This window comes from Lytechinus variegatus, chromosome 7, assembly GCF_018143015.1.
Source record: "Lytechinus variegatus isolate NC3 chromosome 7, Lvar_3.0, whole genome shotgun sequence".
Lineage (NCBI taxonomy): Eukaryota > Metazoa > Echinodermata > Echinoidea > Temnopleuroida > Toxopneustidae > Lytechinus > Lytechinus variegatus.
This window is the reverse complement of record NC_054746.1, coordinates 36,954,210-36,976,534: the sequence shown is the minus strand read 5'-3', so window position 1 is coordinate 36,976,534 and position 22,325 is coordinate 36,954,210. Positions and strand designations below refer to the sequence as shown.

The 22,325-nt window shown below is 32.7% G+C and overlaps 1 protein-coding gene across 4 annotated transcripts in view; it reads left to right on the top strand.

The window, feature by feature from the left end:
- LOC121419173 overlaps positions 1-22,325 on the top strand; it is a 78,658-nt gene that overhangs the window by 35,456 nt on the left and 20,877 nt on the right. For all 4 annotated transcript variants that reach the window (XM_041613516.1, XM_041613515.1, XM_041613514.1 and 1 more), the window contains 3 exons: positions 3,946-4,074; positions 16,407-16,564; positions 21,789-21,929. In XM_041613516.1, the coding sequence (XP_041469450.1) occupies positions 3,946-4,074; positions 16,407-16,564; positions 21,789-21,929 (428 nt within the window). The remainder of the gene's footprint in view (positions 1-3,945; positions 4,075-16,406; positions 16,565-21,788; positions 21,930-22,325) is intronic.

Genomic DNA, 22,325 nt, shown 5'->3' with positions numbered 1-22,325 from the left:
TTCAATTGGAGTAGATTACTTCTCTTATTGAAATTGACAGGTTTAGATATTGTGCATACATGTGTCAAAAGGGTGTTCCAGGATAGCATGATATTACTTGAATTTCAATAGAAAGAAAAATAGAGAGATAAAAGTCAAGTGATATGTTGGAAGACTTTTTGAATGAAAACACAAGTGAGTTTCTTTGTGTTTTTTGGTCACGTTATCCACAATATCATTTTGAAACACCTTAAACAAAGGGAAGAGGATGTATTATTTATTCATTGTGCATCTGATGGCAAAACATCATTCGTTTTCTGCAAATCAAATTTTCTAACGTATTTCTTTTACATACATGTATATGTTGATGCAATTGCACTTTTGAAAAGGCCTATGTTAATTTAACGTGGGTCTAATAGGTATAAATCTTGTGAACAGTATAGGACCTATTTCACAACTAAAATATGTTCATTTTGCTCCTTGATAAATAAAGAAAAATGCAAAAAAATAAAAAAATTGTTTTTGTAAAATGGAAGTAATTTCTTTTTTATAATATGAATGATTGATATACAAGGTCAAAAGGCCTGTATTATTTTCAATGTTCCTTTTTGTAGTCGAGGCATTATTAAACCTTTTTAAACTTGTCAGTCAGAATTATTGATATATCATTTCTATCAACCCATTATGATTGTTTCAGGGACAGTGTAAAAGATGTACTAACAGCATATCTTTCAGTTAGTCAGTACTGTCTTCGAAATATGGTTAATGGTGAGTTGCAACTCTCATAGGAGTTGATCATGACCACCCAAATATTTGTCTGAATACCGTCATCATATGCTACTTGAAGCTCGACCGACCGACCGGCCAACCCCTGCATGTCTGTATAAAGGAAAGGGGAGAAGTAATGATGCTTTTTACAAGGGATAGTTTGGGCAATATGACAGAATGGAATGCGTTTCAGGTGAGATTTATACTGCCCCCAGCGCTTGTGATAATATGATTAGTTTCACATTATCCTGACAGATAACACCCATCACTTAGATGAGTGTAAATAATCCATGCCGTGATTTACGCCTGCCTTACAAGTCTTAACAACAAAATACCAGGATTTATGACTTGCTGCAGATGATACATGCACCGATAGGATATGTAGAGGAATATGAAAACACTGCTGATGTTTGAAAGGTTTAGATGCTCTTGACAATAAAGAAACTGCTTTTTTGTCACTGTCAGTCAGAGGATGATATTTGAATAGCAAAAAGGGCATAGAGAAGTAAGAGTTTTGCAAGATGATAGTTATCAAGTCATCATATTTGAAAACTATTGTATGATTGGGTTCAAATCAAACATGGAAGGAAAAATTCAGAATGCACTAAAGAGAAATTCAATTTGCATATCCTTAAATTTTCATCCTCATAACCCCAATTTAGATGATGAAAGGCTCTTATTGATTTTATAATGAAATCTTATGTTTGTTTTATTTTAAAATAATTGAAATAAAATGAAATAGTTTGAAAAAAAATAAAGGTTAAGATCTTATCTATATTAGGAAAGCTCTGATGAATACTCTATGCATCTGCAATTCATTCAATATTGGTAGCAAAATGTTGCTCTAGTGACCTGTCTTGCCATTCACCTCCTTGGGAAGAATCCAGGATGTCCAAACATGGAATGCAAAACTATGAAGCAAACAAGATAACAAATCTTCATGACATTGCTATAACTGGTGAAGGTTCAATCAAATGAAGATATTTACCTGAGTTCTCTCGTAAATATGAGCAATTCTAATGGTATTTATCCCAACTCTGATCTCTTTTGGAAAGAAAAAGCCAAATGGAATTTTGCCATTACCTGCCAAAAAAGGTGAGATCACCCACAGTGATAGAGCATGTTCCTTGTTTGACGGGTTTTAGAAACATTGCTCCTGCCATTTATTGGCACAACTTTGAACCTTGAAAACACTTTCCACCCAGATTTATTACCATCCCTCAATCAACAAATCTGTTACAATATCATTAAAGTATTGACAAGGTGATATTGAATAGAAGTTTCAGATAAACTTCCACTAGATTTCTTCTCAAATTGATCCTTTGAACAAAAAAATGATAGAAGTTTCTTGTTAGTTTACATTATGGAAACCAAAGGAGATTATTAATTGAATTTTCATGCTGATGAAGGCCTACATATATCTATCAAATTTTGATATTATCCTTTCTTATGGTAATATATTGATATACAAGTTTATGCAATTTCCATCATCTCTGTAAAATATTTTGATAAACCACAAAATAAATTTTTACATAATACAAACAACAATATTACATATTTCACACCAAAACAAATAAGAAAAAGATAGAAAAGGTGGATTAAAAAAATTGCATACAACAAATCTTCAGTTTCCCACAAGAAGGGACTTACCAACATTTCCTTTTTAAAAAAATCTTTTTTTTTAATTGCTGAAATGAAAAAAGCATATGAATTTTCTTCTGGTACCATTCTCGAACCTAAATATGACATAATAAGCAAAAACATGCACTTAGATGCATCCTTTTTCTGGGAACTGGATCGCGCATTTCGTTCCTGAAAAAAAGACACTTCTTCATTCAACATGCTTCCACACAGACCAATTCGCATTTAATAGTGTCTTTTTTTCCAGGAACTTGATTAGTAGATTGCATATTTTTTGTTCCCGGAAAAAGAAAGTACAGCATATCCCTGATTGATTCTTAAGATTAGAAAGTGTTTAGAGTGTTTACATAAAATCACAAAACATCAATAAAGAAAAATCTTGCTTTGTCAGAAAGTTTGAGAATTAGGACAGAAAATAATTCACTAGCTCCTAAAAGCACAAAAATAAGGTCAAAACATAATTTGCATTTTCTTGAAAATGTACATTTTGCGCACATGTGCGCTAAGTCCCTTCTTGCGGGAAGCCAACGAAATAACCTTAACCAAAGCTATATGAAAATGCAACAATATGGAGATTATTGAGTAGAGAAATGCAATAATTCTTTTTTTCATTATATCCACCCTCCACTCAAGCATTTTTAGCAAACACTTAGTAGTAGAAGTAGTTGCAGTAGGAATATGATGAGGAGGATTATTTCCTAATTGGACTACTCTAGAAGTATCTTTTTTTGTACAACTTCTGGTGAACTTGAAACCACCCCTCTATGTACCATATCCCCAATAGAACTGTTGGTTTGGGAATTTAGCAATCCAGGTCCAATTTCCTTTACCAGGCTGTGGGCAATAAATCATTGGAATCCATTTATGATAAGCTTGCTTTTATTAACATAATTTTAAAGGATTCACCATATTGATTTGAAGTATAGGTATTTACTTTACATCTTACCAACTTATGATATAGGCATGGTACTTTGTTGAGTTGAAGAGATTTTACGATTATTTCAAACTCTACATTGAGGTAAATAGGAATAATGGTATTTTTACGTCAGATAAATGCCATGGAGGAAAAATATTTTCCGTGGATAAAATTATGTGAAGGGAGTCTATCACCTTATTAATTTGTAAATGTTTGACATTCAATATCATCATCACTTCAGGTTGAGTATAACTGGTTATGTGGAGTAAGCATTCCTAAAAATTTGAAACACAAACTTAGCAAGAACTGATGAAAAGACAGGGTATATATGGATGTGTAGTTAAATATGGATCTTTTCAAAACACTACATATTAGTTTGAAGTGGGGTTCTTTTCACTGCTTGTTTAATTTATGTAAAGGTTATTCTTTTTAAATCATTCTTTTTACATTTTTTCAGTGAGTATGTATCATTATGATAGATATGTTAATTTTGATCTAGAAATAGGTATTTATATCATAAGTGGTGAAAAATTAGATAAGAAATGAAGTATATTCTTTATGTATTAATATTTGTCATTCTAAAATGTGATAAACTGGTTTCAGAAGTGAAATTAATATTGAATATTTTGTTGTTTTTCCAGGGTCATGTTGACACCATTTGTTGTGTGAAGTTTGATATAAGGAGACTGATCACAGGCTCTATGGATCGAACTATTCGAGTATGGGATATTCGCAGTGGAAAGAGCATACGCAGGCTTACAGGACACAAGGTGAGATTATACACTGAAAAATACAGTGGTGTAAATATTACACATGTAGGTGTTGTGTGAGTACTGCATCTAGCATTAAACACCAGAGTGAAATTCATGGAGTTAGTTTAACACCTAGTTACATAGACACTACAGGTGTTATATTGAAACTCCATGGTATGTTTGTATACCTTTGCATGCAGTCCTCTCATAACGCTGACTGGTGTCGTTTTTAACACTGAAGCTTTTCATGTTGCGTGTATTAACAAGATCCATCACAACCATGGTCCATTATGCTTGAAATCTTCACCATAGACTGAAATATATGAACAATACATTTTTCCCCAAAGCACAGGCACTATTTACTTTGTGGAGGCCTCGCAATGGCTCAGTGTTACTGGGGAGGGGGGGGGTAATGGATATCATTTTTTAATTTAGGTTTAAGAGTAAAAAATATACATAATTCTCTTGATCATGCAAAATCCTTACTCAAAAGCATTGTGATGATACATTTTCACTGCAAATTATTCTCAATTGATTAATTTCAACCATGCACACTTCAAGATAATGGTAATCCAAACTAGTATTTGTCAGTCTGTCGAGACATGTTGAACTGTGTGTAATGTCTCAGTCACATTTCCCCTTCGGCGAGTCAAAAACAGCCATTTTAAAATTTTTCTACCGGCGATATATGGCTGGTTTGAAAAAATTACATAAAACGTTTTTTTTTTTTCGACTCGCCCTACGGGAAAATGTGACCGACATATGAACATAGCTCCTGATACCTAGGGAACATCATTTAACAATCAACTTTCTTAATATGTCCATGAAATTTACATTGATAATAAAATTACAATGAATACATACATTTACGTTTTGTGTAATGGGGCCGTTGTATGTCACAAATAATCTTAGAAACATTGAAGAATCAAATAGGATCAATAAACACCTCCTGTTTAATTTATCAAGGAATTCAAAATGATTGATAAATGAGGATGAACTTATTCAAATTTCCTACATAAAATGGTAAGTTCCTTCAAAACTAATTCTGATCGCCATTGCAACAAAGAGTATTGCTGGTCTTGAGTCCATGAGTAGTCCTAGTAGAGACTTGATTCATAGGAAATTGAATCAGTTCTAAATTGATGTAATATAAAACCAAGCACCTCAGGTTTTGTTGTGCCATTTATCTAGACATATATATTTAATCATATTTGATGATTTCATTCCTCAATTTCTAAATGTGTGAAATTGAGCAAAACCTCAGATCAATTCACCTGTGATGACATGCGGAATGAATTTGATTTTTGCATCTTTGCTTTTGAAGTGTGCTGTTTGGAATAAGCCCATTATATTTACATGTACATGTAGGCAAATGATTTATTGATTCCCAAAACATGCAGAAGAAAAAAGAGAGTATCATATCTGCTTCAAAGAATTTGTTTGTGTTTTTGTATTGATGTTTCATTTCCTTTTTTTTAGTATTTATTACTGTAATATTCAAGTTTATTTCAACCTATCAAAAAGAAGAGACAGATTACACAGTTTAACAAAAAATGAGAATACATGATAGGTTCGGGACCCCATATAAGCATGGCTTGTGAGAGGGGCCCTTATATTGTAGACAATTTCTATTGTGTAGATTACTGTGCAATTAAAATAATCATCTCCTTTACTTTTCACTCTCAGTGTGCGTTGAAAACTCATAATTTAAAAAAATTAAAAAATATTTTCAGGTGGTCAGTCTTTTAATGTTCAACTCGTTTGACCGTGTCATGTTGAAACTTACTCATCACTGTGACCATGGCTCAATTCTAAAAACAAATGTGGAGGTGATAGAGCTGATAATGTAGCTTTCAAAATACAATCATTTAGGGAATTATTTCATTATGACTCATACATTGACCTCAAGCTATGTCCCACAGATGACCTCAAAACTTTACTCATTTTAAACTCAATAGATTGATTACCTGGTAGAGCACATGAGGTCACTATGCAGCGAATAAAAGCAACAGCATTTGATTTACTATTAGGGTGTGTTCCAACAAGGTATGAGAAAGCTCTGTAACAATGACGTTCATCAATGTTCTTAATGTTCAGATCATAGATAGATCAGAGAAACAGGTTTGTAAAAAAAAAAAGCATTTGAGAATTTGTACAAGTTGCTACTAGCTTTATAGACAATTTTAAATGGGGAATAGGTAATCTTGGTATTTTATCCAGATTTTTTAGACAACTCCTGCATACACTCCTTTAGTCTATACATAAACTAACTAAAATGTCATCTTTTATCAGTTTTTTAATTGAATAAATAGCTAGAATTATTTTTTTTGTAGTAACAATAACTCTACACCAATTTTCAGGAACATTTTCCTAAACTGTTGAAATCCTGTAAAACAAAAAAAAGCAACATTTGTACTGATGAATAGCCATCTGTGGTTATGTGTAGTAATATGGTCATTTCCTTCAGCCCGTCATAAGGCCAGAGGCTACATGGACTAGATAGCCACCCTTGTGAGCTCATTCTGCGGAGATACAAGGGCCAAGAAAGATGGCAGTATGCAAAGAGAATTAGGCCAATTAGACCTGCTTGTAGCTCCTTTCCTATTCCCTTTCCCCTGTTTTGAGAACTCAATTAATGGCAAGTTAACAGAAAGTTGACCGTTGTATGGCTCTTCTAGCTGTAGTGACACATGAATTCAATTATGACCTCTTATAATCAGGATGGGCATAAAAATAATTGATATTGTCTTCCTTATTCTTCACAGATGAATATTTCTTGTTATTTTGCTCTATTTTAATTTTCTCAAATACAGTAATCAAATGAGAAAACACTTTGATGATCAGGCCCCTGGGGCCTGTTTCATAAAGCTATTTGTAAGTTATGAATGACTTTACGCAAGACTGGTGATCCTTTCTTATGCTAAATGATATCCCTATGTAACTGATTTAGCACCAAAAAACCGGTTTCAGTCGTGTGTAACTTTACGAACAGCTTTATGAAACACCACCCTGGTTAGGAATTCTTTCCTTAATTTCTTGTATTGGTTTCACAGTTTGAATCTTGTTTCCAAGTCCATATTTCATAACACATGTACAGTAATTGAAATAAAATACTTTTTTTCCTATTCTTGTAGACGTGTAAACTTTATTATCATCTTGTGGTAAATATAAAGCAATACACCTTCAACTTGGTACAAAAAGCTAAATAGTATATTGATCAAAACCTGGGGCCTGATATCAAACAAAAAGATTTGCAATAGATTGTGTAGGCAAACAAGTGAGATCCATTCTGATTGGCTGCTGGTGAGGGTTTGAACAAAACCTGTATACAATAAATGATCTTGATTTGTCTTATAAATTTAGTGATTGATTACAAACATTTATGAGTAGTGAGTAAATGTATGTGAAGATGCAAAATATAACGTAGTAATATATTTTCATAGTGATTAAGTTACACCAACTGGATAATAAACATAACTCACTAAATATTTAGTAAAATGAGTATGGATAATACATACATGTATATTCAAAATTACAATGTGAGGATTTCCTACTGTGAAGAGCATTTTTTAAAATAATTTTCAATTTCATGTGTATTGTCTAATTGCAAAACCAGAACAAATAAGATTCAAAGTTTTGGATCCAAGAAAATGTAGAAGAGTGCCCCCTTGTGATCAATTAGAGCCATTGTGATGCATTTTCAGCTGTTCCCACACAATAGTATAAACCTCCTTTAGTCATTCACTACTTAACCCATCCTTTCTCATTCATTCATCATTAAAAGCACTTTCTATTGTACACTTCCTCCACCTGCATCAAACAGAGGACCCGTGCTTGCTACCTTTTCCCCGCCCAAAAGTCTGTAAAACTGAAAGAAAGGGGAATAGAACCTGTATGACTAATAGAGTTGGCTGTACTGGGCATGGCATCTTAGAATTAGTAAGGAAATTGCTGTGGACACGCGGCAGCCACAGCATGCTGCTCTTCACTGCCATATGTATTATATTACTGGTTGTACGACCCCATCAGGCCCTGTACTCTATGACCCAGCTCCGGTAGTAACCATCAGACACGCAAACCCCCCTCCCTCTCTCTTTCTCTCATACATCTATTGCTCACCCAATCTCTATCCAGACAGTATAGGAATTGCCAATGTTGTCCAGATTTACATGAGAGAAAGCAGGTAAAGTGCCCTAATGACTCCCTGTGAGATACATTAGTGCTTTTGTTTCTGGATGCACCACTTGTTTATTTAAAAAGAGCTGCTTTTATTATTTGAAAATTAGAATTAATAAATGAGTGTGATATTTTTTCCCATTAATTGATATTCCAAAAAGAATTATGCAAAAATTGAGAAAGAGAATATGGGAAAGATGTGTTATATTCTACCCGATATTTATATTTAGTATTGGTAGAGGAAAATCAAGCCAATGAAATTATATGCAGTTCGTATAAAAAAAAGTTTACACTTTGAAAAAATCATGTAAAATCGTACATTTGTAATATCCTGAAGATTTTTCCACATTTTAACATTGGTACAGATCCATTTAAGCAAATGACGGTATAACTATCGAAAAAAAATTCTACTTGATTGAGCACCACTTACTTTTGAAAAGTTAGTGAAAAATGATTTGCGCAGAACTTTGAAATAGCTATGCAAATAAAAGTAAACCTTTATCATGAAGAACACGTAGAATTTAGCAAGTAAAATTGATTTGAAGATATCTTTGACCTCTTTTAACTTGTTTCCTTGCCTAATACACTTCAAGGAGTGCATTGCGCCCCGCCCCACTCCCCCACACACCAAGGCCATCAAGACGATAATTGATTTACACTGAGCTGTGATTTACATAAAATGAATTAGGCTTGATTTTCATTTTGTTAATTATTGTCGAGCTTGGGAAAAGTGTAGAGAAACAAGTATTAAATAAAAAATTAAATGTCAACCCACTTTAAGTAATAAAAACTTAGTGAAAAAGTGCTGGATGTGTCTGTTAAACTTTTGTTCAGATTTAGTTATGTCCTCAGATCCGGCTGGCACAAAAAGGGTAAAAGTTGTGCTCACTAAGAGTTGAAATTTCAATTTGGGTGACAAATTTGATTAAAAATGCCTGAATGTATCTGTTTTATCTTAATTGACTAAAAGTGCAAGGGAAATGTAGGAAAAATATATTGCAGGGTAAGTTTGATTTCACCCTTTCCCCTTGACACTGCGTGAAAAGGAGCATTAGCATTTCTGCGCAAAATGGACGGTGCTCACTCAATTGTAACATTCTGTCAAAACGTTTACTTTCATTGGATAGATGAGACCCAAACCCAAGATTATATGTGAAAAAATTACCCACATGTTGTATATTTTTTAATTCCCAGAGCTTTATCAAAGTGTAAAATTTTTTTTGATACGCACTGTATACAGTTTTGCATGATAAAATTCACACATATTTTAGTTTAAAAAAAAATCAAGATTGCTTTATTTTCAATTTTCTTAAGTATTTAATGTATAGTTAAGATAGTTTCAAGTGTCAAATTTATTTGGTTTATTCATTCACAAAATATTAAATATGACAAACCTAATACATCTACATGGAAGATTCTTAAATACATGTAGTCCAATACACAGAATCAATGTTTTCATAACACATCAAAAGGTTTATGATGAATGATGAGAGGCCTAAGAAAGCATGGAAGAATGTCCCTCTTATTCTGATTGTATAATCACAGTTTTGAGATGACTAGTACCTAGACATTAGTAGCCAACTAGTCATGACTTACTCCAACAATACTATCTATATAAATAACACAGGCTCATGATATACATCATAGATTTTGCAAACAAAGGGTGAAGTATTAACATGGCAAGAGACATATTAAATAAGGGGAAATGAACAAAAAGAAATATTACTAAATAGATATAAGATAAATTCATAAGACAATAACAAACAAATACATGATTCAGTATGCAGTACAGCATTGAATAGAAACAAAATTGTGAAATTTCACATTCATCAATTAGGATATTGTAATATTTCTTGTAAATTAATTGCGCAAAGTTTTTTTTGCGTCTCAACAAATCTGGCATGTAGTGGCTATGGTATTTGCTTTTCTGTATCCATTGATGACTTGAATTGAATGACTTGAATTGAATTCTACATATTATTAAGATAGTTGATCATGTGGATATCCACTTTATGCAGCCTAATCAGTGTAGTATTCCACTGTTTCAGTTTACCAAATTTTGCTTAACTTATCAAAAGTAACTTGCTCAGATACTTGCCTAAACATACATGTGTTTTCATCAAGCAAAATATTTTTAGAGATTATAAATGTCAGCTATACAATGGACAAATTTGAGATTCTCTTGTGTGTAATAGAATGTCTAAGTGTACCACCACTCAAAGATATATCACCCCTGTGAGGATTCATTCATATCAACTCAATTGACTTTCTGAAACATAGGGTCAAGTTCGTTTTAGGAGGTCTAATAAGAGAGCAAAATTGTAGTATGTACAGAGAGCCACTTAACACATTTTAAAGGGCATATGTATAGTGAAAAAATGTTTAGTACTATTCTTATATATAATGTACTTCACAAAAATAGGGCTTTTTAGGGCAATTGTCAAAAAATATCATTTTAGAAAATCAATTTGGCTCCTTAAAATCTTTATATTAAAGTTTGTGGAATAGCATGAATGTCAAATTTTTAATCTTTGTATTAAGCACTTTATGAATTTTATACATAAAGATCTAGTACACAATAAACACAATTTAAATAACAATTTTGATTAAAAATTTGAAGCAAAAACAAACTTGATATTTGGTATTTTAAAGGACAAGTCCACTCCAACAAAGAATTGATTCGAATAAAACAAGAAAATCCAACAAGCATGGCACTGAAAATTTCATAAAAATCAGATTTAAATTAAGAAAGTTATGACATTTTAAATTTTTGCTTAATTTCACAAAATAGTAATATGCACATCCTGGTTGGTATGCAAATAAGGAGACCGATGACATCATCCACTCAATATTTTTTTTGTATTTCATTATATGAAATAATACATATTTTGATTTTCTCTTTGTCATGGGAAAAAAATGTTTCAAACCCTCTCTGAATATGTGGAATTGCCATTGTTTTATTATTTTATGCTTCATTGAGGTTGGTTGTTACTGTCAAATTTGTAAAAATTGAAATATTGTACAATTCAAACAATGAAAAACAAAAGTGAGAGACATCATCAACTCTCTCATATTCATATCACTGAGTGTGCATATAACTGTTTTGTGAAAATAAGCAAAACTTTAATCATAACTTTTATTACATCCGAATTTAACTAAATTTTTCACCATTATGCTTGTTTGCTTTTTCTATATCTATTCAAATCATCATTTTCCTGGGGTGGACTTGACCTTTAAGGGAATTCTGGATCTTTGTAATTAAATTACAAACTCAAAGAAGTTTGTCCTCTTATGTGAAGGACTTGATACTTGTTAAAAATCATTAGATTTATTTCCGTTTTCTGAACATTTTTTCAGCTACATATGTCTTTGATGAAGTTTACTCAGTCTGAAAAAATACACATAATTGATATATACCTCTAGCCCTTTGCTATTTTAAGACCCTCTGATAGAAATGACCTTGCTATTCTGCGGATGCCTTCTGAAGTCTTTTGGGTGGCCTGGAGCGCTTTGACTTTGAGAGAAGTAAACGTACTTGGTAGGAATGCATCCCATGTTGAGAAAGCACAAGTCACTGTACTCATCCAGTATTCATTAATAACTTCCATCTTTATAATGCTCATTGTCTAGCTGTGGTTCTAATGAGGAGAGTAGAATGAGGGATGAGATATGAATGAAGGACAAAGCTTGTTGGGGCTTTGACCTTTGATGCTGTGGTGTCAGTATCCAGGGGTACAATGTGGGCTGCACACTAGGGCCAGTCTTGACAGAGGTTTTGCTCTTATGACAATTTTGAATATCAGTATACTTCCATAATTTTGTTCTTTGTCTGTTTTTAATATCACTCTGTAGCTTGTCCATTCATCAAATGCCTGAATGTTATTCATTACAAATATGTACTTTATAGATGCCTTAAAATCTTTTACCTTGAACTTAAAATACCAGTAAGTACATTAAATCAGAACTTTAGAATAGAAGATGATTTGGACCTTGCTGTGTTTTGGAATCAAGGAATTCTGAGGTCTAACCTAATGATAACTTATTATTTGTTCAATGAATGGTTCTTTAAAATGAAATTTGATCATGAAGCCTACTTTGGTAAATTGATGTCTTTTGTAATTGGTAAAGCTTCTCTCCTCTTACAAAATCTTGAGGGATGTTGTAAAAAATAAAAATTGATTGCAAGTTAGTTCGAGGTTTCCAAAACAATGAGCCTTTCAATTAATCACAAATTTGAAATTGATTGTAATTCAGCATCATGCAACAGGAAGTATAAATGGATTTCCTACACTCTTAAACCAAATCAGTCAAATTGACTAGAACAGTAGTCAGCTGGGTTCAACTGATATGGCAATCGCTGATAGTCACATTTCTGACATACATGTATATTCTAGTTAGAAATAACTCTGTTCTAGTAAAGCATGACTAGAAAATAGTCAAATATGACTAGAATAACAGTTGCGCCCAGCTGACCCTATTAACTACATGTAGGTAGTAATTTTTGACTGATTTTGTTTAGAGTGTATATTTAGAACTATTGTATCAGTTGTAATTGAAATTTGCATTGAAGTTTATAATCAATTGTAACTTTGTCATTGAAATTTGTGATCGACTGCAAATGAGTTTCTTGCAATACTCTTTGAAGTGCATCCCACCCTTGGAACATATGTTTAGCGATAAACACAACTCAGTCTTTGTCATAGTTTCCTACTGTTGCCCGTTAAGTTCATTGATCCCGGTCACAAGAAACAAGTTGGTTTCATCTTCCTTAAATCATTAAAATAAATGGAAACCTGCATTATCATCACAAGGTTTCCATTGTTTTTAGATATTTTTGGCCAATGGTCAGGTTGCACTATTAGATGAATGTTTTCTGGCATACTTTTGAAATTTATTTCAAATTCAAATGTTTTCCGAAAGTAGCGGCCATGTAATTGATAACAGTTTGTTCCCTATTAGGGTCAGGATTTGCAGACTCATAAGTGTGATGTAACAAACATAGAATTCAAGCTTAACTTGTAACATTGCGCAATAAAATGTTAGAGCATGCAATCACTAGTCTTGACTTGAGTTATTAAGTGAATAGCATCCAGATTTATTGATCAATCAATAACAAAAGATGTTAAGCATTTATGGAGACAAAAGTGGATAAATGAATATCATAAGAGGGGTCAAAATGTAGAATATTTATTAATATTAAGTTATAATGTGTGAATTTCTCATTGATTGAGGTAGAATATGAATTTAGGGATTTATTATTTTCCCATTTTTTTTTTATTTTGATTCATTATATTACAGTTGTTTAGGATATTTGTAATTCTATGCAGAAACTTAATATCTACTCTGATAGCAATTTCTTTTTGCAGTAAAAGTAGAATATATTCATTATGAGGAATTAATATAAAATAACCAGTAAAATAAGCAGTCTCAAAACATTTTCAAGATATTATGATGGAGGTATTTTAGAAGATACATGAAATATCAAGCTTCATGTGCAATGGCAATTACTGTGACTGAAATTTATTGTTATTTTTCAAATAGAATAAAGGAAATTTGGTCATATGCCCCAAAACAAAAATAAATGCTCAAATACAAATATAAATTTGAGTCAGAGAAACCTGTCTTTATCAAAGGTTAGTATCCTTTTAAATTTGGTTCAAGGAATAGTTTTTGCTCTGGTATTTAATATGTTTGATTGATATGCATCATTGTCCCCCATCGAATGATACCTTGAATACAGACAGGTAGCAAAACCATCTTTTTACGTCATGAAGTACAAATTGAATTCACAGATGTCTCTTCTTAGAATTGTTTTGACCAGAGTTTTGATATCCGGAATACAGAAGAGATATCTTGTCTTAATTGAATTAGGAAAAACATGAGGCACTGAATTTCTTTATTCATGAATGTATTTTAACCCAAATCTTGATCCCATGCTTTATATCCACGTCATATACCTTGAGGAGAGGATCTTGATACAGCCGATGAGTTGATTGACATTCTGTAATGTATGGACAATATATGGTTAAAGGTCACTGTGTCTGGTCACCTGAAATGAACTTGCTACTTCTATTGTCCTGTATGACAAATTGAATTAGAATTCTGGTAATCTCTCAATGAATTAAGTTTTTATTTTTTTTAAGTTAGAACTGCATTATAAGTGTTTTGAAGAATGTGAACTAGAAATGTATCAATAATATTAATTTAGTTTTTAATTTTTGTCAGGTCGATCTATTTCACAAAGCTTCCTGTCGAATTTAGATGCTTATTTTGATCTTGTATCAGAATGAGGATGCTGTATTCATCGTTGAGATTTATAGTGTGTGCATTACTTGAAAGTGATTGTTTTATTTGTAAATCAATTTCTGCTTAACTTCACTTTAGTAGATGATAAATTTCATTAGACTGATAGCATTCATTTACTTTCATTTGTGTCATCTCTTTATAAAGTTTAAAGTGCTGAAATATCTTTTAAAGAAACTGAGTGAAATGGGAAAGAAGAATTTTGTGTGTTAAAGTTAAAGTATATTGTGTGTTAAAGTTAAAGTATAAATCAGTACAAAGTTAACAGAAATGGTGTAGAATATATTCCAGTTTATAATTGACTGTTTCTTGATTTCTTTTCAATATACAACGCTGATGTGTGTCATATAATTTAATAAACAGATCAGTCTTGGTGATATTATTCAGCCTATTCAATGACTAATCACTGACTAGACATATCTTGGGAGATGTACAATGTATGGTGAAATTCCTGAGGGTATATTTCTTTTAGGATATGCCACTTTCAATTAATATGAGTAAACATTCTCACACTAGAGATTAAAAGAAGCAAAATAGGTACAAATTCTTTTATTTGTGTTATTTGTAAGCAGGTTAGGTCAGAACACAAAGGTGTCAGTTGAGAAATAGTGTGGTTATTTCACATTTAAATCATATTTACTCAGAATCAGATGAAGATATGTTGATGGATGGTATTGCTTTGTTTCATTTATACACTACTAGTTTTCTTCAAAGCATAAGATATTATTGCTTATATCTTCAGACGTTCAGTTGAATTGAATGAATATAATTCAATATGGAATGATTGATTAGATGGTTAGAGTTTCTAAAACCATCTAGGAATGCAATTTTTAATATTTTGGACTATTTTTCCAGGAAGAGTCTTAACAAAGCATCGTCTCTTTCAAAAAAAAAGATTATCAGTCACCAATTTGATTTTTTTTTAGATCTCAAGACAAAAATTTTCTAATCTTTTCTGCCAAACTTTTTTATTCTTCATTTCCCATCCTTTACTTTGATGGCTACTTAGTACTTTATCACTCTGACCATATTACACGAGTAAGAAAAAATCAACAAACGTTGAACAAGTTCAAATGAATCTTATGTAGGTAACATTCTACATAAATTTGGTGTACATTTCAATATCCATAATTTTAACACAAACAAAATCACATAAGGCAGTTTGAAAAACATTTTCATTTTTTTTTAGATTGTGTTATGTAAGATATAAAGCTGTGAATATTGTTTTCAGGTTTCCTGCTCATTTATACCTACCTTTATTCTTTCTTTATATTTTTTTTTCAAATTTTTTCAGTTTTTTTTTTTATTACTAAATGCAAATTCCACATGATCAAACTTGAGACAACCAGTTTATCACTCACAGTATACTGCTATATCTCGAGCACCCTGCTCATACTGTGCATGTACCATTTGAGTTATATTGGGTTAATTGTAGATCCATGCTCATATTTCATTTGCCTTTTTTTATGTATCTTATATCTTTTTGAAAATTGTTCCTGAATGTTTGAGGGTTTTTTTTAAGAGATATAAAATGTGAAGTTTTGAAGATAATGATGAATTGATAAAATATATTTAAAAAAACAAACTATACTTCATCCAGAATAAGATTGAAAACACAACTGCTGGGTTAATAGTTTTATAAGTTTCTTATGCCTCTAATATTATCAACACAGTAATATCAACATTAGCCAGTTACCAAAGGTACATCTTTCATTCAGGTCCTTTTATCATGACATTATCAATGTGTGACCTGAAAACATGGCTTTCTTCTTTTGAAACTTTCCACTGCCTACCTGTCACCTTCACAATAATTTTGTCATGCTTTTGCAATCAACCCTAATTTTCCATCTTTTGTTTGATTGTACCACCAGGGAGGAATCCGATGTCTGCAGTTTGACGAGACTCGGATAGTCTCTGGATCATGGGACATGTCAGTTATGGTCTGGGATGTGGTAAGGTTTGAACTGATGGCGGAACTCACCGGCCACACAGGCGTTGTATCGTGTCTCCAGTTCAACGACCGTCTCCTGTAAGTTGGTATTCTTAACCTATGGACTATGGGGACAGGGTTCCTCCTGTGTTAAAGTTAACAGGATTCACTGATTTCAGTGATCAAAGAGTTAATCTGAACAGCATTTTAATGTAACTGTTATAAGCTACTAAAACAGCTCTGGTTGCCTGAGAGTAAATGTTCAGTGTAGACAAATTAAATGCCCCTAAGATTGATTCTAGATTCTGATATACTGTTAATTTGCTGAAAGAAGGATGCCCTCACAGAGAATTAAGTAAATCATGATTTGAATCTTTCTAGCAACAATATATATATCAGTTTTTATGAAACATTTATTTCTTCATTGCAGTTTAATTTCACATTTCTTCTGCCTAAGTTGTGTTTTTATATGATTTGATGTGAAAGCATTTGGCCACCTAAAACTAAAGAGATGATTTAGGTCTGACCAGGGCCAACCTTACTCTATTGAGAAAGGGACCAAAGCTTTTGATGAGCTTGTATCCAATGCATGCATGTTTGTGAAGTTGTGGCAGATGGTATGGCGTGGCCAAGTCAAAGACGTTAAGACTATGGCGGCAGAATCTTGAGTTAGATTAAATTATCTTTAACAGAAATTTTGTCTCGAAATGGCGACTTTGATAATACAGTTAAAAGTAACTTGTGTAGCTATCAAGTTAGAATGTCAGGGATTTTTTTTATTGGTTAAATCGGTTACATGGTTATGATTTCTGATGTTGGTGTTCTACAAAGACTCCATTATTGCAGATAAGAGATACACCCAGTGACTTTTGAAAGAGATTTCAACTCAATGTCAGAAGAGGTTATGCAAACAAAATTAAGTTTCCTCTTTCTCCCAAATTTCAATGAATTTTCTTTTTTCTCTCTTTAGAAATTGTTCTTTGTAAGGTGTTATGAAGACCCAGTGACACTGTAACCCTTTTATTCAATGGTCTTTTACAAACATGCAGATTTGCACGAAATAGGTGACAGAGTAGGGGATGGAATTTAAAAGCGTGAAAAATTGAATCCATTTTTCTTCCATGTCATCTGTTCATTGATCATGTTTTATTGTGGTTGAAATGGCTGTTAGTCATCTGCCAAATATCAATTGATGACACACTGCTATTCTATGAATGCACTTAATGTGATTTGAATCTAGCCAATTACACAAACCGGTGCATGGACATAACTTGACATTAAATTCTCCCAGTCGAATGTACGTGATGCCTGGGTTGAATGCTTTCGTGACAACAGAAATTTATAGATGTAATTCATCCTTCGTGTAAAGAGAAACATAAATCATACTCATCTCGATGATTCAGATACATTAAATCCAAAATAATCCAGAGTTTTCTTTCCTATATTCAAAATGTATCCGACTGTTAGATATCTTTTGGCAGAGACATGTGATTTAAAAAAAATTGTTGATAATGCCCAACAAAATGTCTGAGAAGACAATCAAACCTGCATTCTGGAATGCTTCAGTGAGATTAATTATGAGAAAAGTATAATGATCTAACTGACCTTTTGAAATATAACATGGGAGATATCAACAGTCTTGTGACTGGCACCAACTATAGAGACAATAGAAATGGGTGTTAGGGAATAGTTTATTAGGAGTAATTAAGGATGACATCATTGATGTCTTCCAGTCTTCCTTGACTAATGGACCAATTTTCTGAAGTTTCCTATTTGTCTTACAGCATCCCAAACCCAGACAATAGAAGCACATGAAAACAAGTTATACATTGTCCAGATTTCATTTCTACCATAATCACAATGCCCATTTTAGATTAAAACCACTACTTTTGTAGAATACATTGCAAGTGGATATCTCTGAGAGGTTGAAGAAGACCAGGCCTTAGACGAAGTGGTGAATCCACCTTGTCTTTTGACTCCACTACAGATTATGTTATTAAATATTGAAGGTTGTAATTTTTTCGTACATGCGGTAGTCTCACACCTGCTGTTTGATGCGGAAGATGCATAATGCTAGATGACGTATTCACAAGTTTTAAGAGAGTCCGATCTGATGTCTAGCATTCTAGGGGCCACTTGATTCTCGCCATCCTTTCTGTTTCTTCTATTGGTTTCTATACTTGAGCTCTGTAGACTCTCTTGACTGTTTCATTAACTGGATTTTAGCCAGGCCATGTCGCCAGGTTCCATTCTCTTATTATCAGTGAGGCGGGGCTGCGTTATAACTTGTCATTTAAATTGTGATAGGCTGTTCTAGGCTTTACAAAGAAGACTGTTCCACTTATGTCTGTATTCATTTCCTCTAGTCAGTTCAACGTGTTGCTGTCTTCCGTAGTACTACCTCGTCCATATCACTTTAATTCTGAGCAGTTTCGCTTCACCTCCTTTCTTTTTGTACCTTGTTTTTTCATAAGGATATAGATTTTATGACTATTGTGTGTCATTTATAGTGTTTTAAGTCTAAACCTCCATTTTATTTGTCAACAAATCCTATTTGTAGTATATTTTTTTAAACTACAGGCCTCTATCTCTTATCAAATTTTATCATTTGATTGGTTCAATTACTGTAATTCATCTTTAACTTGACCATAGGCTAATTGTTTTGACTTCTTTACCTTCTATGCTTCTATTTCGCTAAAAAGTTCTCCCATTCCCTCCTTTGTACACTTTATTCCATGCCCGTTGCACATACGCCAAACAACATTGAATAATAAGAAAATGGTTAGAGGAAAAGGGAGGGGCAACTAACCAAAGTCTGCCATTTCCCTTTCTGCATTGATACATTCCTGTTCTTGATAGTCCTGCATTGGTCATCAGAATGATGATGATGTCATAATTTATGATTTATGCTCATCCTTTGATGCATATGGCACACTTCACACCGAAAATATGAATATCAGGTGTGGAAACGCCCACCAACTTAAAGAGCCTGTTGCTCTTATATTTTTTACATGTGTATTTACATACCATGTTTCTATTTTGAAATCTGATTGATTTCAGACTTGATGAAAATACCAAATGATTCATACTTCTTTCAGTTAAATGTTGATTCAATTTTCAATTGAATTCATTTATTTATTTGATAAAATACAGAGCAAAAAAGCCTACAGCTTGCAAAGCAGCCATTTCCTTTGATTTTCGTTATGAAAAAAAATCATGTACTTTTATAACATGGGATTCAAACTTAATTTACTACACTGATCATACATCATGTTTAAAAGCTGAAATAAGGCAAATCAATGTGATTCAGATTAAAGAAACATGTTGCAATTTGATATTAACTTCTTTTATAGTGAGTCAATACACTCCAAGTATTTACATGTTTAGGTGTAGTGTACAGATATTGGTTGTGATTGATTGCATGAAATTTAAAATATTACATGTTACTTATTGAAAATACTTAGGAAATATTGAGGTTATGACACCATCCTAATTTGCATATCATCCACGTTTTGTATATCACATTTTACATATACAAGCCTGTATATATAAAATCCTTTAAACTGCCACAACTTTATTTCACATTGAAAGTTTGGTGAAATATTCAATGATTTGCATAATGTTTTTGCTATTCAAGTTGAGGTGTTGTACTTGACCTTTAATTTTGTAGAACAGAATGAGTGATTATATATTACTTCTTTGGGAGATGAAAATCTGAGAAACTTGTCTTGACGTCACTATAAACCCAGCTCACCGGCAAGTTCCTGATAAGTTTGGAAATGAGGGGAAACATATTTTGCAGTTCTTTTATTTGTCTGGATTTATTCCTTAGACAATTGCCCAGACACACTATCCAAGTAGGTGCAAGATATACTTCCGCCATTTTACCTGAAAATATGTAACAGCTGTGTAGAGCTTTTCTAATGATGATATGAACATGGTGGTCATGTACCACATCACCAAGCAGTTAACTGAACAGAGAAGGAGGCTTTCAAAGGGAAAACTGAAAATTTGCATGTATTTTTATGAGAAAAGAACCATTTCAGTTGAAAAAAAAATGTACAACTTATTAGTGTTAGGATGAGACCTGATTAGGTTTCTAGGAGCATTGATCACTGAAGACAGCAAATCGTTCTTAAAAAATGAAATGAAAAGGGCTGCAAGATAATGTATAGTTAACATGCACTGGATAAAGAATAGGCAATTTTTTTTAATTTACCAGTGAAGACATGGCAGTTTTGAACATTTTTTTTAATTACTGTTGTTTCAAGAAGGCATCATTTTGTGTTTTTAAAACAACTTCCAAGATATTGTTGTTATTTTTCTTCCATTTTGTCATGTTTCTTGTATTCAAAAAACCCATATTGCACATTTTACCCTTTTATGCTTACCGGTACCCTAAATGCCGAAACACTGTTTTTGTATTATTTTGCTGATATTTATACTGTATTCTTAGGTTTTATTCTGTGTACTTGAAAATAGATATATAAATATGAGTATTGAATTTGAATGTTTAATCATGTGTCACAGTATCCATGCAACACTATCAAACTTTGTCTGAAGAACCCCCCCAAACCTCCTGCACTGTGGATTATGTACTTATGAACAATGATTTTATGTGCATTTTTTTATCAGTTTCATGCCCGTGTCAATCATTGGGTAAATTAAATTTCTTTCTTGTGAATGATACAACAAGTGTGCTACAATGCAAGGCCCTTAAACTAGGGGCCACACTCTCACTCTTGTTTTCATTGTTAGCATATAGATTTTTGAAAAATAGAAGATTACTTGTGTACTGCATTGGCATTCTTATATCTGAAAAGTGACTATATTTTCTGAATCAATTCGACTTGGGGTGATATGGTATCAGTGATGAATGATATCACTTAGAGTCAAATTCACTGGGAAAATGAGTCACTTTAACATGGATAGAGTCAACTTTAATTTTATTTGATGCCATTTCCAGGTTAAAATTTGACTCAAGAGAAATAGGAGGGAAATTTGCTTTCCAAAGACAAATTGTATGATTTTCTTTTCCATTTTCTTAATGTTTGCACCCACTCCCCACCCCATCGCCTAACAAAAAATAAGATAACTTGCTGAGATTTACTTTTCAGAACATCTCTAGGTGCCAATCAATATACATGTACATTTCAATATTTTCTATTCTAAGCTGCATGATTTTGTCCTGCAACTAGTTGGTATAATATTATTGATCAAATAAAAATACATAAAGTTATAAATGCTTGAACCATTATGATTAATTTTGATTATGATTTCAGGTGAGATAATGAAATGTATCAACTTCTTGTATTTCATACAGTGTGACAGGATCCCATGATCGTACTCTACGTATTTGGAGCATGATTGATTATGAATGTAAACATGTCATCAAGCACCACTCTGATGCTGTTACCTGTCTCATTCTAGAAGACAATGTGGTCATCAGTGGGTCATTTGATAGGTAAGGATGCTTGTTATATGGTGTTCGCTGTATCATATTCGATATGATTTGTATAAAGACACAGTCTGTCTTCATATTGGTGCAAGAATGCCCTAAGCACAACTTGCTGGTTTGTCACATTGATACAAGAACACTCCTAACCCACACATTTTGCATTGCGTAAGGTTGTTTTGGCGAATGTGTAAAACTGTCGAAATACCCTCCATTTGTCCTTCTACATATACATACACGAAAGCTCATTGATGAAGACAATCTCTCAGTTAGATTGTGAAGTGATTCATATATTCAAAACATATTGGAGTGTTACATAAACCTGTTGAAATATGGAGCAGCCCAGAGTGAGAGATACCTAATTAGTCATAGAGGTGATGAGATACACCGGTATGGCATGATTAC